Source organism: Vicugna pacos, chromosome 19, assembly GCF_048564905.1.
Source record: "Vicugna pacos chromosome 19, VicPac4, whole genome shotgun sequence".
Classification (NCBI taxonomy): domain Eukaryota; kingdom Metazoa; phylum Chordata; class Mammalia; order Artiodactyla; family Camelidae; genus Vicugna; species Vicugna pacos.
This window is the reverse complement of record NC_133005.1, coordinates 35060741-35077045: the sequence shown is the minus strand read 5'-3', so window position 1 is coordinate 35077045 and position 16305 is coordinate 35060741. Positions and strand designations below refer to the sequence as shown.

Genomic DNA, 16305 nt, shown 5'->3' with positions numbered 1-16305 from the left:
ATTCTTCAGAATGAAGTCTGCAGTCTCTTTCCCCAGTTCTGATCCAGCCGTGTGGTTGAGGGATTCACAGTTGAGTTTTAGAGCTTTGTTCTAGGATGACATAACTTATGTTGACATAGCCTCAGAAAAAAACTTCTCTTTGCCCCCTAGTTTCTGACCAGAGTCCTTAAAAGCTTACTTTTATTGCACAACATGATTCCGTTGAAGCCGAGTTAACAAAGCATTGTATATTTAATCAAACCCCTCACCCTGTTAGTTCCCATAGAGAGCATGCTTCTGGAGAACATGTTTGGACCAAGCAGCAATTGTGTGACTTACTGTTGCCTGAATTTCATCGCTGTGATTTTTGCCGTATTCTGGTACCATCTATTTTATTGCATTCTTCAAATACTAAATTTGCAATTTAGCTTCATTGTAAGCTAAATAAAACATACACGCTCAGGTGTTTAAATTGCTTGCTGTTTTCTCCTAATACACATGAAATTACTACGTAGCTTGTAAACTAAAACATGTTGGTTTGTGAACTGCTGTCTGTGCTCCTGTACTGTATTTCTGGAAACACGATTTTACAGGAATACGAGAACACGTGTAATGTGTTTCATTAAGCTTCTCTCTTCCCTGGAGATGCAGAGGTTGAAATGACATCTGAATTCCTGACAGAATTCCTCATTTGAGTGACTTTTCAGGCGATAAGTTAGTGGGTACCCCATTTCAGTAGAGTTTATAAAGTCCCTTTCCCAAAATATAGTCTGCTTGCTAGTATGCACTCGGGTTATTTTGCGAGTTAGGCAGCCAGTGAGTGATGTAGGAAGAGAAGGTGTTTATTCAGAATTGTTTTAGTCTTACAGATTGCCCCCTTTTCCTGTGAGGAGCCAGTCAATAAATATTTTAGACTTTCCAGGTCTCTTGTCACAACTGTGCAACTGTTCAGCGCCGTGGTTGTGTTACTAAATCAGCCATTGGCAGTATGTGGCTATGACACTGAATTTTTAATTTCATATAATTTGTATATTTCATGAACTATGCCCCTCTCACTTCCCGATTTAAAAATGGTAAATACCATTCTTAGTTTGCAGGCCATAGCAGAACAATAGGTGGTATGCCAGATTTGGCCCATGGGTTGGTTTGCAAATTTCCATTATAGAGTAAGAGAAACTCCAAGTCAGTCCCCCCATTTTACAGAAGGCAAGTTGAGGTCTCTGTGAAGAGTAGGGGGGTGTGCCAAGGTTCCCACAGCCAGATCCTGAATCTAGACCGGCTTTCCTTGCATTGTACGCCACTGCCCTCTCCTGTTAGCAGTGATAATAGCATTTGGTTGAAGGAGAAGCGGGATATTTATTGAAAATGCCCCCACAGAGAGGCTGTAATTGAGATAAGACTCTGCTTTATCCAGAATTGTGTTTAAAACAAGAGACAGAGAGACTGCCATAGGATTGAAAAACCTTACTAGTTTCAGCAGTGAAAATTTTGTAACCAGCCACATAAAACAACACATTGGAATAAATCATTAAGTAAAATTTTTACGAGAGTTTAGAAACCCTCCTTTTGTTTGGGCCATTGAGAAGCTCAGAATCATGAGTCTGTAATCCGCAGGGCTGGATTTAGCTTTCTGAGAAGAACTTTGCCCAGCCAGAAGCCTTGCATTCCTGGTATCCTGGAATCCTGTCGTCTTGAGGGTCAGAGTGTTTTATATTCTCAGTAATTTGTATGCTTCCCCCTTTCTCTAGACCTCCTGGGCAGAATTGATGCCTTTGCCAATATTTGCTTGTGGGATCCTGATTTAAGTCATTAATATGTACAAGGGTAAGAGGGTAAGAGTCCTGGGGCCTGGCTTCCATCAGCCTCTGAGCTAACAGTGGTCCTTTGGTCTTATAGGTCCGCATGGGTTACTTTAGGAAGATGGGAAATGGTTTTCAGATACTCTTTTTTCCCCTGGGAAATCAGTACGTATTTTTTGTAAAACAATTGTTCATTACAAAAACTGAAGTCACAGGTAATCCCATCTCCCACAGTCGGCCCTTAGGTAAGTTTTCCTGGACTTTTCCTATGTTGGTTTATACATCATATTATCAAGTTGAAATCTTGATACTTCCAGGGATCAGCTAGATTTGGAAATGATCAGGGTCTGGAAGTGATGGGGACCGAGATGAACTAAAGCAGAAATCCTCTCCTCCCTGGGACCAGTTCCACACCCACGTGTGCTTGTGTCGCACTTCCCAAAGCAGTACTTTTCCGAAACATGTGCGCTGAGCTGGAGTGGTGTGCCTTTTCTCAAGGGCACTGGGATCTTTTCTTCTTGCTGGTTCTAGCCAAGTGGGAATGTGAGCTTGGTGTTGCCAGATTTCTGGTTGTTCAAGAAATGTCTGAAATATTTTTGTGAATGCAAACTACCCCAACTTCTGCACGTTGGCTCAAATTTAAAAACATTTTTTATTACTGCACCATGTGCATCTGTGAACTTCTTGGTCACTCGTTTGGTATAGCTTGTTAAGGGTTTTCTTTTTTAACTTAACCTGTGTTCTGAATACTTTTCTGTGTTAGTATATAACCATTCAGAGCAGCATTTCTGTCCTGTCCCAGCCCATCCAGTGATTCTGTGCCATGTAGCTCATTTGTGCGTGCCACCAGGAGTTGTGCAAGAGGAAGCCAGCCCTTTTAACACAGAGGTTGCTTCCAAGGCTTTGTAAGTAGAGGAACTTCAGCACGAATCATTACGTCCTCCACTGCCGCCCCACCCAGATTTTTTCTAATTTAATTCTAATGTAGTTCATGTTTCATGCCGTCAGAAGGGCACTCAGGACAGGCTGGGATTTTGTAAATGTAGATAATAAATGATGTGTTTTAGCCCACACTCGTGAATTGCACATCAAAGCACAAAATCTGATTAAATTATTTGTGACTTCAGAGGCAATTAGTTCTTCCTTTGGGCAAGATTTATGGCTTTATAAAAGGATTGGCATCCGTTTCAAAGCCGAATTGAAACGAGCATTTCCAAATGTCGTTCTGCTTTTGAAAACGTCTAGGCAAGAGTGATTTAAAGCAGGGTTTCTCAGTCTCAGCACTGCTGGCATCTTGGGCTGGATGATTCTGTCGTAGGGGAGTGTCCTGTGCACTAGAGGCCTAGACCCATTAGATGCCAGTAGCACACCTCTGCCCACAATGATCACAGCCCCAAACACCTCCAGGCATTGTCACATGTCCCTTCGAGGGGCAGGGTATGGTTACCCCTCCAGTCCCCATTGAGAACCATTGATTTAATGTACCATGCTTCTGAGTTTCAGCACTGATAACAAAATTCTCGTTGCTTATTGGAAGCTCTTCAATATTTATGTTTAACTTTTCATTGTTTTTCTCCCTGGATATAAAATATTCCTTTCAGATTTTATTAATATAGAATAAATAGCACATAATTCTACCCTAAGAGGTGACAACTGCTAAGAATTGGGTGTTCCTTCAGATTTTTTAATGAATATGATCACATTGATGATGACAATGATAATAATTGTGTGTGTGATGGAAGGGGATCATACTCAACTTTTTGCTTTTTTCAACTTAGCGATGTTTCTTTGACATCTTTCTATGTGAGTACACATAGTTCTAACTGTCAGTAGTAGGCAGGTGGTACATAAATATGACCAATGATGGGGACATATGAATGACTGAATTTTGAGAAACTTTTCTTGGGGAAGAAACCAGATTTTATGAAGTAATACAAATGCAAGTATTTTCCACAGATATATTGATTTGTTTTCTTCATGTGAATTTTATATATATATATATATATATTCCTTGCTAGGTTTCTGATTCCCAATGCTGTGGACATTTCGGCCAGTTAAGTATTTTACGTTAGATGGACATGAATAAAAGTCTTCAACAACATATCTATTGAACATCCTAGAGTCATACAGTTACAGAATTCCTCTCCCTTTGTGTTTTTTTAATATTAACAAATATATTTTTACATCTGTTTTAAAGTCCCCTCCCCCCCCCCCGCAAAACCACAGTAAAAGCATTTTTAAAAGGGCAAAATGGCCCATAATCTAAATGTCTCTAGTTGACTTTTTTTTTTTTAATGGAGGTTCTGGGGATTGAACCCAGGACCTTGTGAATGCAAAGCATGTGCTCTTACCACTGAGCTATACCCTTCGCCTGACTTTTTTTTTAAATAATGGGAGTGTTGTGTGCACATTTGTAATTAAAACAACGAAACAAAACCCAGCAATATTAGAGCAGTATAGAAAGGCATAAAATAAAAGTGAAAGTTTTTTTTATACCCACATTCTGAGCTCTAGTTTTTCTCCCAAGTTTACCATGATTATGGAATGTGCTGCTAGAAAAAAAAGTATACATTCATTCAAAGATGTGTGTACACTTTAAAAAAACATTTACATGCTTGATTCTACCTTTCTCTTTTTTCCCCACACATATTTTTGTCCGCCTGGAGGTGTGCATCATTCTTTGTAAGGGTTGTATGGTATTTATAGCATTCATTTAGCCAGTCTCTAACTTAGAGGCATTTATAAGCCATCTTCCATTCCTTTACTGTTTTAAATACTGCTGCAGTGGGCCCTCTCATGCATATACCATATTGGAGACATTTCTACCTGTATATCTGTGGGGTGAATTCGTAGCAGTGGAGATTTGGGGTCCATGTATTGTATACACTTTAATTTTGGGTAGTATCAAATATCCCCTAATTGCTCTCCTAAATAAGGTTTTGGATGCCTGTGAGTGTTCCTCTTTCCTCACCTGTCCTGAACACTAGGTGTTACTTTTTGAAACATGCAGGTGAAAAGGATGTAGGATGGAGGTACATCCATATACCTCCATGCCCCCTGTTGAGCTCAGGATTCTCTCTGGACACTCTTCGTGACCGTCTGTATTCTTCTGTGAGCTGCTTATTCGTGTTTCTTCTTTGGATGCTTAATCACTCAGCACACCTTGTTTTCAGTAGCTGCAGAATATTGAGGAGATGGTTTAAATTGGCACCTTTGTGTGGAAGAGATCTGATTTTGGTTGTCATTATCCTTTCTTTTTATTGCTAATCGTGAGCACAGTAATGAGACGAGAAACGGAGACCTCATTCTTCAGTTAACTGTCTCATGTGTTTGCTCGTGTTTCTGTAAATGCCTCAGGTGCCTGATAGCATCCTAGGTGCCTGGCGGCGTCCGAGGCTGGCGAGGAGCCTGCTCTCCCGGAGCTGGCGTTCTCGTGGCCAAAGGGAGACAGTAAACGAAGGACACTTGAGCCACCTTAGTGGGGCCAGCAAGGGAGGGCTCCCAGGAGGTGGTGTTTGAGCTGGAACGAAACCTTGAGGATTGCCAGCCAGTATGATCTGGGTGGGAGTTTGGTGAGGGTGATCTTTCCTCGGAAATCCCAAGTGTAAAGGCTTGATGTGGGAGCAGGCTTGATCTTGGAGGAACAGCGTGAGAGGCCATGTGGCTGGAGATTCCGGAATGAGGCCAGGGAAGGTCGGATGTGCTTTTGGAGTTTACTCAGCGGTAGGGGTGAGGTGGTGGGGAGGGTGCCCTGGGTGGTTTTAGATGGAGGAGTGATGTAGCCTCTCTCCTGGTTTAAGGCACCGCCCTGGCTGCCGTGTGCAGGTGCCCGGGAAGAGGCGTGCTGTGGCAGGCGGTAGGGGGACCCGTGGGAAGCTCTTACAGGGGCTCTGTGGGAAGTGATGGGCAAGGACAGTGTTTCCCAACCTTTCTTTTCATTATTACCCACTAAGGAGCCCTTCTAGACACTTTCTTCCTGGTTCCCATGAATATTGTTTTAAATGGGGATGAGATTCACGTAACAGAAAATTAATCATTTTAGAGTAAACAGTTCAGTGGTATTTAGTACATTCATAATATTGTGCAACCACCACTATTACCTAGTTCCAAAACATTTCCATCACCCCAGAACAAAACCCTGTACCTGTTAGTGGCCAATTCCCATCCCTGCCCCTCGAGCCTCCACCCCTGCACTTTACCACTCGCCCCTGGCAGTCACAAATCTAATTCTCTTTGTACAGATGTGCCCTTTTGGATATTTCATTTAGTGAAATCCCACAAAACGTGACCGTTGTGTCTGGCTCCTTCCACCTAGTGTGACATCCTTAAGGTCACCCGCACTGCAGCACGCATCACAGAACCTTGTCTTTTTCCCATGGCTTGTCTGTCTCTTGATGGACATTTGGGTTGCTTCCGCCTCTGGGCTTTCATGAATAGTGCTGCTTTGAGGATTTGTTTTGAGTGCAGGTTTTTCACTTCTTTCGGGTCTACATCCCAGGCGTGGACGCTCACAAAACTTAAAAGTATGGTATGTCTTTCTGCGTACTCCGCATGTATCTGTGCTTTATAAATAAAAAAAAGTAAGATCTCCATTTGGAGATGGAGATGAGTGGGGAGAGGGGGTATGTTTTCGAAGTGGTGTGCAGAGGCCTTGCTGAAGGGTTGGGTAAGTCGAGGCAGGAGAGCAGAGGAGGAATTGAGGCTGTGTAGATGTGCTTGACCTTGAACAATGGGGTGAGTGGTTGTACATTTCCTAATGGGTCAAGGCAGGTATAGGTGTTCCATAAATTGGGGAGGTGCGATAGATGGCCCCCAGGGGTGAGCATGGGCCATTGCTTTCTCAGAGGAGAGTTCTGCAGTGTGGGACCTGGGGTTGCTAGGTGACCCCGAGATGCTGTCCTGCTCCCAGTGACATGAAGCACTGTGGTACCAGATGCCTGTGAGGGTGACCCCTGCCCTTTGGTAACTGGGTGGGAAGTGAACTAGAGACAGACCCATCTCCGTGGGAAACCGGCATTCGTCTCAGTGGTAGGGTGCGTGCTTAGTGTGCATGAGGTCCTGGGTTCAAGCCCCAGTACCAACATTAAAATAAACAAACAGATAAATAAACAAACCTAATTACCTCCCCAAAGAAACCCGAACAAAACAAAATAAAAAAAAATTAAAAAAATTTTTTTTTAGAAAGAGAAGGAAAGTGATATAAGAAGAGACAAATCCATTTAAAAAAAAAAATCACTCCTGGCTGAGAACCACTGGTTTGGATGATTGAAACCAAAAACTTAGAGGTTAATGGGGAAATAGAAAATTATACTATATTAATAACAAATGATGACATAGTATTTGATAGCTGTCAGGCACTGCTTAGATAATTGATTAATTTATTTGATCCTTACAACTTGAGGAGTTAGGTAGTTTTGTCAATCCTTTTGCATTATATACCAGTATCTTCTTATAGCTACCAGGAAAGGAGATTCAGAGACACCAGGTCACTTGCCCAAGGTCACCCAGCACGTTGGCCACAGAGCTGGTACTTGAACCTCACGTCTTGTTCCCCATCCATGCTGGAACCCACTTCTCTCTCCGTCTAGAGTCTTTCCCACTCTTATCACGTTAACACTAGTATTGGCGGGTCCTGACCCTGGAGCTGAGGCTGGCTCACACACATTGACTGGTCAAGCTGGTGTATAGTTTAACCTTCTGAATCTTTACTCTGAGGATCCCCGTTTAGCAGGTGAGGAAACTGAGGCAAGAGCCCCCAGAGCGTCCAAGCACTTGTAGAGTCCTGACTCGCAACCCCGTCGCTGTCAACAGCGCTCTCAGTGTTTCCTGTGCATCTGAGGGGAGCTGGCCATCTGGTTGCCTCTCGCATGGTTATACTGTTGGGACCATCCCAATAATATGGAACCCTTTGTGCAAAGCAGCAGGGTCTGAAGGATGGCTGGAGGCTCCAGCTGGCCCATCTGAACTCTTGCTTTGTTAAGTGGTTTGGTTTCTGTCCTCCCTTCCCCAACCCGGTGGACGCAGCTCAGGGGAGCAGTAAGCAGGGAGTTTTAAAGGACTTGGACATAGGTGCTACTCTCTGTCCTCCTGTAAAAGTTTGAAACCCAGTAAGGAGGGAGGTAATTTACCACTTTACCAACGGCCCCTCATACCATCTGGTGCGGAGATTGACTTCATTCAGCATCACAGGACCTTTGAAATGGGAAGCCTGGATCTCCCAGGGGGTCAAGTTGGCCCCTGGCAGGTGCAGCGGCTGTGTGAGCCGGCTCCTGTGTCTCCCACAAACCGATGACATGTCATTTGTAAGCCTGGCTCTGGTCTGTGCATCTGGACTGTGGTGAGGGCTGGTTTAATCACTATTTATTTTGAGATTTACACCCGTGAATGGGCCAAACCAATTTTAGTGGCAGCTTAGCTGATTTGTCTTAGAGCTTTGTGTTTTACAGAATGACTGGACAGGCCTTCTTCCTTCATGGCTTTAACAGTTTAACGTTGGGTCAGAGCCCTTTGCTTGAAATAAATGGCCAGCCCTTCTCACTCTAGCCGCCTCTGTTGATGCTCTGGGGGCCTTGTTGAAATCAAACACGGTTTCTCCACTCTTCCCCCCGCCCCGCAACTACAAGCTTTGTATGTTTATTTGTAAATCTGTCTTTTAACAAGTAACATACTTTTCCAGCTTCACCAGCCTCCACCAAGACGGGACAAGCAGGGAGTTTATCCGGCAGCCCGAAACCTTTCTCTCCTCAAGCGTCCACACCAATCACGACGAAAACAGACAAGACAGCCACCACAGGAAGCATCCTGAATCTTAACCTGGGTCAGTTGGAATTTTGGAAATCCTCTTATTACTGTAGCAGCTGTGACTATTTCTGCAAGCTGTGATGTCCTCTTTTGTGTGTGGTTCTTGAATTCTTGCCTCTGTGCAAAATATTGAAAAGGTACGGTGGATGGAGATGAAGAAAGAGCAATACAAGGAACTAGCAAGGGATTTCCCAGGGCTTGTGGACATGCAAGCTGTTTTATCGTGAAATACCTTAGGCCAGTGTTTACAACCTTGCTTGCCCTTGATCATGAGAACCCAGTTCTTATATGTGTGAATATATGTATTTAAAGTTATATGTATGTATACACACATGTGATACTTTTTTTTATGAATCAGTATTTACCTTTCTGTGGTACAGTATGTTCTGATATATTTGTTTCCTTAATTCTTCTCATTTAAAAAAAAATGCTGGTCTTCATCCATAATGTAGTAGTTGTTTTTTTTTTAACCTATTGGGTTTCAGTTGGTTGTTTTAGAAACATTACCTTAGGCTAAAGTCTTTAACAAAAATTGGCACCAGAAATGCTAAACACCCAACTATGAAGTTCTTAACTCATTCCATCTTGAGCCCTGATTTTTATTGAGCATCTATTATGTACTGTGTATTGTTTTAGGCCTACAGCAGAGAGTGGTGAATGAGGTCTGTGCTCTCTTACAGAGCTTGGTTCTAGAGAGGGAGAAATGATAATCAAAGGTGGAAAAACAAGACAGGTCATGCTGTCATGGAAAGTAAAAGGTGTTAATAAGATGAGGAGGCAGCCAGGCAGGTTGGTGCTGCAGAGGCAAGAGGCGGTGGTTAGGGGAGCCCTCCCTCGCAGAAGGTGATCCCTGGACATAGATTTGCATGACAAGAAAAACCAGCCATGCCAGCATCAGAAGGAAGAACATTCTAGAAGGAACAAGACATTCGCAGGCTGGAGGGTCAGGATGAGCTTGGTGTGTTGTAAGAATGGCACAGAGGCCCAGGCGGTGTGGGTGAAGGGGTGAAGGGGAGAAGGGAGATGAGGACAGAGAACACAGGAACCTTGGGGACCCTCTGTGGGGTCGTCTGGACAGAGAAGGGTGTGAACCGACTGGGCCCTCTGGAAGGACCTCTTCGGGTGCTGTGTTGGAAATAGCCTGTGTCAGCCATTCTTAATCAGGGGCAGTCCCCCCACCTCCACCCCTGACACTTGGCGATGTCTAGAGGTATTTGGTTGTCACAACTGGGTTGGGGGGGCATTGCTTCTAGCACCTAGAATAGACCCCCAGCCCCCAACAAAGATATACAGGGTTGTGCCTGTGCTGACAGATTTAGTTAGGGCAGGAGACACGGGAGCCAAGAGTTCAGTTTTAGATTTTGTAAGTTTGAGACACTGGATTCCTAGGCAGAGAGGTCAGGAGGGCAGTTGGAGGCCTGAGTCAGGCCAGGCCAGGGCAGGAGGTGTAATTCTGGGAATTTTGATTTTATACATGGCATTGGGTTAGAGCAACAGTTCTCACAGCTGTGTGGGTGGGTGGGTATGGGGGAGGGGTGTGCTGCTCTCATTTATTTAGAGGTTGCGGACCAGGGATGCTGCCTAACTTTCTGTAGCGCACAGGACAGCCCCCATGACAGAGAGTTATCTAGCCGCGTACCAGCCGTGCTGAGGTCGAGAGACCCTGGTCCAGAGCATAAAGAAAGAGTGAGGGGCCCGGGACACTTGAGCATGTTGGCATCGGGAAGAGACGTAAGCAGAGGAGGCTGGGACCTGGGGAAAACGACACTAGGGGACGGGGAGTGTGTTTGGTGGCCTCCAGTGTACCAGGTTTTAGGAAGGGAGGGGTGGTCATCTGTGTGGAGTGATGCTCCGGCCTGAATTCACAGCCTCTTGTGGTCAGTTCACCTTGTCCTGCAGTGCCATTTTTGGATGGAGAAACTGAGGGCTGGAGAGGAGGCTCCAGGGGCCCAGGATTGCAGAGCCAGAAGTGGCAGGGCTGGAGCGAGCCTGTGTCTCCACGGAGGCCAGTGCCTCGTTCACCCTGGTCACCTGTTAGTGCCACCTGGACGTGATGAGCCAGTCCTGGTGGTGGCTTTCGGGGCTCCAGCTCAGGTCGGTGAGTAGGAATTCCTCGCTTAAACAAACGGGGACCCATCTGCAGCCCTCCCCTCCCCCACACTCATTGTTCTCAGCAGTGTGGTCTGCTTTCTCACACCCTCCTCCCACCTCCGCGCCCCAGAAAAGAAAGCTGTATGGGGGTGTTCTCACGGTCACATTTCTTCTCTGCCAGCCATGAGTGGTGACAATAGCTCCGTCCCTGAGCCCGGCTGTCCTTGGGCATCTGTGTGATGTTCTGGGCCTTTCTGTTTGACTCGACCCACACTAGGGGAGTGGAAGGTTTCTTTCCTGCTGTGTTTCAGCGGTGGGCACGACGGAGTCCGGAGTCCCAGGTTCTCCTGTGCAGAAGCTCCCTGCTGGCTCTTCCTGTTCCTGGGACACATGCCTCATTTTGTCAGAGGGAACGGAAGCATTGGGAGTGTACGCATTTTATGGGTTGGAATTTCAGGTACCCAGTGGGAAGAGGATCAGATAGGGACCAGTGAAGGGTGCCATGGCTGGGTTGAAAAATCAGAAAGTGGAGGGAAATGCTGACTAATTCTCATGGGACTTGATGGTGTCTGGCGTCCGTGTAACGACTTTGAGCAGACAGAAGTGAGACAGAGTGCCAGGGATGATAATGACAGTATTATATCTAACAAAACAATATTTTAAAAAAATAACTGGAAAAGGCAGAAGTATAGAGCTGGAAAACAGATCAGTGATTGCTGGGGGTGGGGAGGGTCTGACTGTCCGTCACCAGGGGATTCTTTGGCTGATGGACTTGTCCCGTGTCCTATTTGTGCTGGTGGTTACACGCACCTATGCTGGTGTTAAAACTCATAGCACTGTGTTCTCCAAAAAGTGAATTTTACTCTCTTTAAGTGAAAACCATTAGAAAAATAATCACCCCCTGGCAGAGAAGTGGAAAGGGAGGCAAAGAGAAGCAGTTACCTGGCCAGGATCACAGTTGGTTTGTGGTCGAGTTTTGGCCTTTAGACTCGGGCCTGTCTGCTCTGTCGCTTGGGCTGTTAACTGAGATACATGAACTGAAACGCTGCGGGACAGGGTGCGTGTTTTGACTTTTCACGGGGCCACTGTGCCTCTTTGTGCTGTTGGGTTAGGCTACTCGGTGTGCAGGGGTCGGGGGATCAGGTGACCATGTAGAATGGGTTATTACACGAAAGACAAACTGCTTTTCTAAAGGAAGTAGCTCCCACCAGTGGATTTTGTGTTGTCAGACTCTGAATTTTCCAGATAAACAGAGATTCAGATTTTTTTACCTGAACTCTTCTAGTTTTTAAAAGCTGACCAGTTTCATTAAAACAAACAAAAAAACTCTATTTGGGCCAAACAAATATAACCAAGTATACAAAAACCAGATCATGGGTTACCAGTTGGATATTTCATTCTGCTGCCTGACGGAGGGTTGGCCTTGCTTGCTAACACGCAGGGCCCTCATTCGCTGTGTTGGGCCCCTTCTCTGCTCTGAAGTAAGGAACTGAGCCTGGTAGATGGTCCGGCCTCCTTCTGTGCCTTTCTGGCGACTGTGAAATAAGTTCGGAGTAAGAATGAGTTTGTGGCTTGGGGAGAGAAGGGGACAGCGTGATCCTCTCCTTCCTCTGCACCCCGGTTTGCTTTCTCTGAGAATCCTGTCTCCTCTTACCTCCCACATGAGGTTTGCTTTGGGTTCAACAGACCCAGCAGTTCAGCCATCCTGTTAGTGACAAAAATGAGCCTTGATGCTCCGTCAGAGGTGCCGACAGAGTGGAGAGTTGTCAGACCTGAGGCCTTTCTGCTTGTTTATTTCTCTGTCTCCGACACCAGGCCTCTTTTCTCTGCATAAAGTGAGACTTTGGAGGCCAGGCGTTCTTTGAGAGCTGGGGCCCCAGGTTTCCCAGATGTTGTCTTGATTTTTTTTTTTTTTAATAGTGAATGAGATGGGGAAGAGCTCTGCTTGACTTGGGTTGATAAGAGCATGGTCTCTTGTCTGGAGGATTTTGTTCTCTTGAAGGAGACGCTGTTTGGTGGCTCCGGGAAGACCATCCACTATAGTCTGCCTACAGCTTTTAAATAAAGGAGATTTTTTTCTTTAAACTGAAAAAGAAGTGTTTATATATATTTCAAAACGTTTTGTTTTGACGGCCGTCCCTCTCACTGCTTGGGTGGAGCCTTAGGTCGTGGGGTTTCAGTAAACATCATATATCCAACCGGACTGGTCTTCACTCAGGTCAGGGCACTGTGGGCATGGGCTGGCCTTCTGATTTCTGCAGAGTCAAACAACTGAAGAAAAAAAGAAAATGTTTTGTTTTTATAAGTAGTGAACGCACATGGTGAGAGACGTTTCAAAGTACAGAAAGACTTTTAATGAAAAGCCAGTCTGCCTGACTTCTTTGATCACCTGTCTCTGTAACCCCACCATCCCCCCAAAAAGGTGACCACTGTTGAGTTTTTTTTGTCCATCCCTCTCTCCGTGTTGGCTCTTTTTAGTCTCCTTGGAGAGCTCTTCTAGATAACAGCCTGGGTGATTTTGTCCCCATTTGGCAATGTCTGGATTCCTTTTCATTGTCCCCTCTGGGATGTGGGTGCATCTAGCTGGTGGAGACCAGGAATGCTGCTAAACGTTGTACAGTGCCCAGGACAGCTCCCAGCCGCCTTCCCCGGCCCCCGCGGCAGAGACTTCCCCAGCCCCAGATGTCAACGCTGAGAAGCCCTAAGAACACGCGTATTTGTGTTCCATTTCCTTCTCCCTCACCCCAGTGCCCGTGTCCTCTACTCACTGTTTTCCTTTTTCCTAACCAGGCAGGCTTTCCCTGTCACCGCCTGGAGAGCTGGGCTGCCACGTTACTTTAGCAGCCGTGTTTGATTCCATTCGAAGAACAGCAACTTTCTTATCCAGACGCCTTATTTATCAAGTCTCAGTAGTTTTCTGTTGGTGCTGTTGGAAGCAGCTGCAGTGAAGACCCTTTGGCCCACGTGGGCGTGAATCCACAGTGTACCTTCCTAGAAGTGGAACCAAGGGTCAGAGGCCACGTGTGGTTGACATTTCGGGAGCTGCTGCCACGTTGCCCTCTCAGGGCTGGTTCTGATCTGTGCTCCCTCCAGCGCTGGGAAATTGAGTCTCTTCCCTTGGGTGTGGGTATTTTTTTTTATCTCTGGTTTCCATTTATAGCCTCAGCTGTCTACATATCAGCTGAAAAGTTCAAAATGTTGGCAGGAAGGGTGGATTCTGCAGATTTCTCTCGATACAGAAGGGCAGGGGTGGAGGGAGTCCGGATAAGCTCCTCGGAGCTACATGACAGAGAAGCCTTTCTTTCCTCCCTTCAGAGGAGGGTCGAGGCCACAGGCAGCTGAAAGTTTGAGAAAGATAGTAACATTTGGCTAAACTTCCGGAGGTCCACTCCCAGGGACCTGGTCCCAGTCCCCTTCCTGGCTTTTGGTGGTTTCTTGTTAGAATCAACATTAAGGTGGCTCATTGTCCCAGTAAACTGTATTTTGTGGGATGAGGTGCTTTACCTTCTTTACGTTCCTCTTGATTATGAATATTCAGTCTCTAGGCTCAAGTTAAGATATTGCATTTACTGTCCACACACAGGTACGTCCACACACAGGTATGTGCGCATGCACACACACACACACACACACACACTTGCACACGATTATTCTGGTGATGTGTAGATCTATTTGTGTGACCCCCAAGGTTTAGATACACAAGGGTTAAACCAAATCATGAGTTTCTTTGCTCATAGAGAAGGTTGCTCCAATATAGGGGCTTGCAACCTTACCTATATCCCTTGGAATCACCTGGAAAACTTTAAAAGCCTGATCTCCAGGCCTTCCCCAGGCTGGTGAGTTCAGCATCAGGATTTTATTTTGGATACTCTCTGGGCCATTTTGATATGCAGCCAAGGTTAGCAGTCACTGGACTAGTACAGGGACTGGCAAAGTTTGTGGCCTGCAGACTAAGCCTGGCCCCCCACTTTTTTTGTAAATAAAGTTTTATTGGCACACTCATTTGTTTAACACACCATTTTCTGGCTGCTTTTGCAGCCTATATACCTGCAGAGCCTAATTTGCCCTCTGAAAAAGTTTGCTGACCGCTGGTATAGTCGGCTGTGTGTTTTGGTATAATTTGCTGTGTAGAATATATTAACTACGTAGGAATGTTACTGAGGACACGGTGTCCTCATATCACTTGGGCAGCATTGTCCCCCCACCCCCCGCTACCCCGGAAAGTATTTTTGTGAGATTCTTCATTTCCAGCTTTATGCTTGAAAAGGCTGTCTTTCCCCCCTCTGGAATGCGGGATGCTTCCTCATTTCTAAGAGCAGGAGTGATGAGGCGGGCCTCATTTTGCTGTCAGATTCACAGCTCAGCTTTTGAAGTCCTTACATTCCTGCTTGTACTGCTGTTTCATCAGATTTTCCTTGTTTCCTATGCACCCCTGTCCTCCTCCTCCTTTTTTGTCTGTCTTATCCCTGCTTCACTCTCTGGATTCTCTGTGTAAGGTGCTTCTCCAGGGGGAACCGAAGGACTGTTCTCCCCACTCCATAGTCGGGGTGGATCCTCTCTGAGAGCATCTTCAGTTGTGGTCCTCATAGGCTCTTTGAAGAGCCCCCAGTCAGCACATGCCCAGACCTGGGTGTTTTTTCAGAGCCTTCAATGACAAGGATGCTGTCCTGTTTGCTCTGAACACTCACTTTTGGAATCTCCCTGGCAGCCAACCTTATGATGATAAATGAAATTGGAGTGGTTTGTAGCTCCAGTTGCCTATGAGTAGGTTGAGAGGGGCTTTTGGGAGACTGCGTCTGGTCCCCTTTAAGGAATGAATCTCTGGTGTGTGGTGTGAGGGCATGTCCCCTTCCGGGTTCGGGGGTCATGCCGAGTGGGGAGAATGCAGGCTTTGGATGACCCTTGTGGTCCAGCTTTTAGTCTGTATCTTGGCGTCTCTAACAGCCTGATGGATGGCGGTGGTGTTCAGGGTTGGGTAGCAGGGAGATGGAGGGATCTCACAGCTGGTGGATTCACGTCTTTGTCCTTGATAGAGCCCACATCCTTTACAACCTGCTTTGTGGGTTTGGCCAGGGCAGGGCAGACGCTCGCATTCTCTGCTTAGGGTTGGTTGGCAGGGATGCCAGAGCAAAAGACAGTGCTTCCCGTCTGCGAAGTCTCTTGTTGCTCTCTGGGCCTTTGAAGTCACCACCGTTTTGTCCCCCTTTTTATGTTTTGGGGGTACTAGAGGAGGCAGCAGGGGAGGTGGGGAAGGAATTCAAGAAATACAAGCTCACGGACCCTTTGGATTCTGGGCCAGTTTGATTGTACAAAGAACCTGCAGAAGTGCAGGGCGGGACCTCAGGGCCTGAGTCATCAGTCAGAGGCCTTTGCCCGGGGTGGGGGTGAGGAGCTGGGTGAGGAGGTTCATGGCCAGGGCTAATCTGTTCCCCTTTCCTCAGATAGATGAGCCAAAGGGAGGTACAGCAGACTTGCTGGAAGTCTTCCTGTCTTTCCTGTTTTCCCTGTTATTCTTTTTTCTCTTTGTTTCTTGTCTTCTCTTTTCTTGGTATTGGGGATTGAACCCAGGACCTCGTGCATGCTAAAGCCCCTTTCTTTGTAATTTGAACTCCACGCTAGGTGGACAAAGAATGGA

At 46.1% G+C, this 16305-nt stretch overlaps 1 protein-coding gene across 16 annotated transcripts in view; it reads left to right on the top strand.

Moving 5' to 3' along the window:
* ZMYND8 (zinc finger MYND-type containing 8) overlaps positions 1-16305 on the top strand; it is a 108488-nt gene that overhangs the window by 62418 nt on the left and 29765 nt on the right. For all 16 annotated transcript variants that reach the window (XM_006202451.4, XM_006202447.4, XM_006202445.4 and 13 more), the window contains one exon: positions 8455-8595. In XM_006202451.4, coding sequence (XP_006202513.1) covers positions 8455-8595 — 141 coding nt within the window. The remainder of the gene's footprint in view (positions 1-8454; positions 8596-16305) is intronic.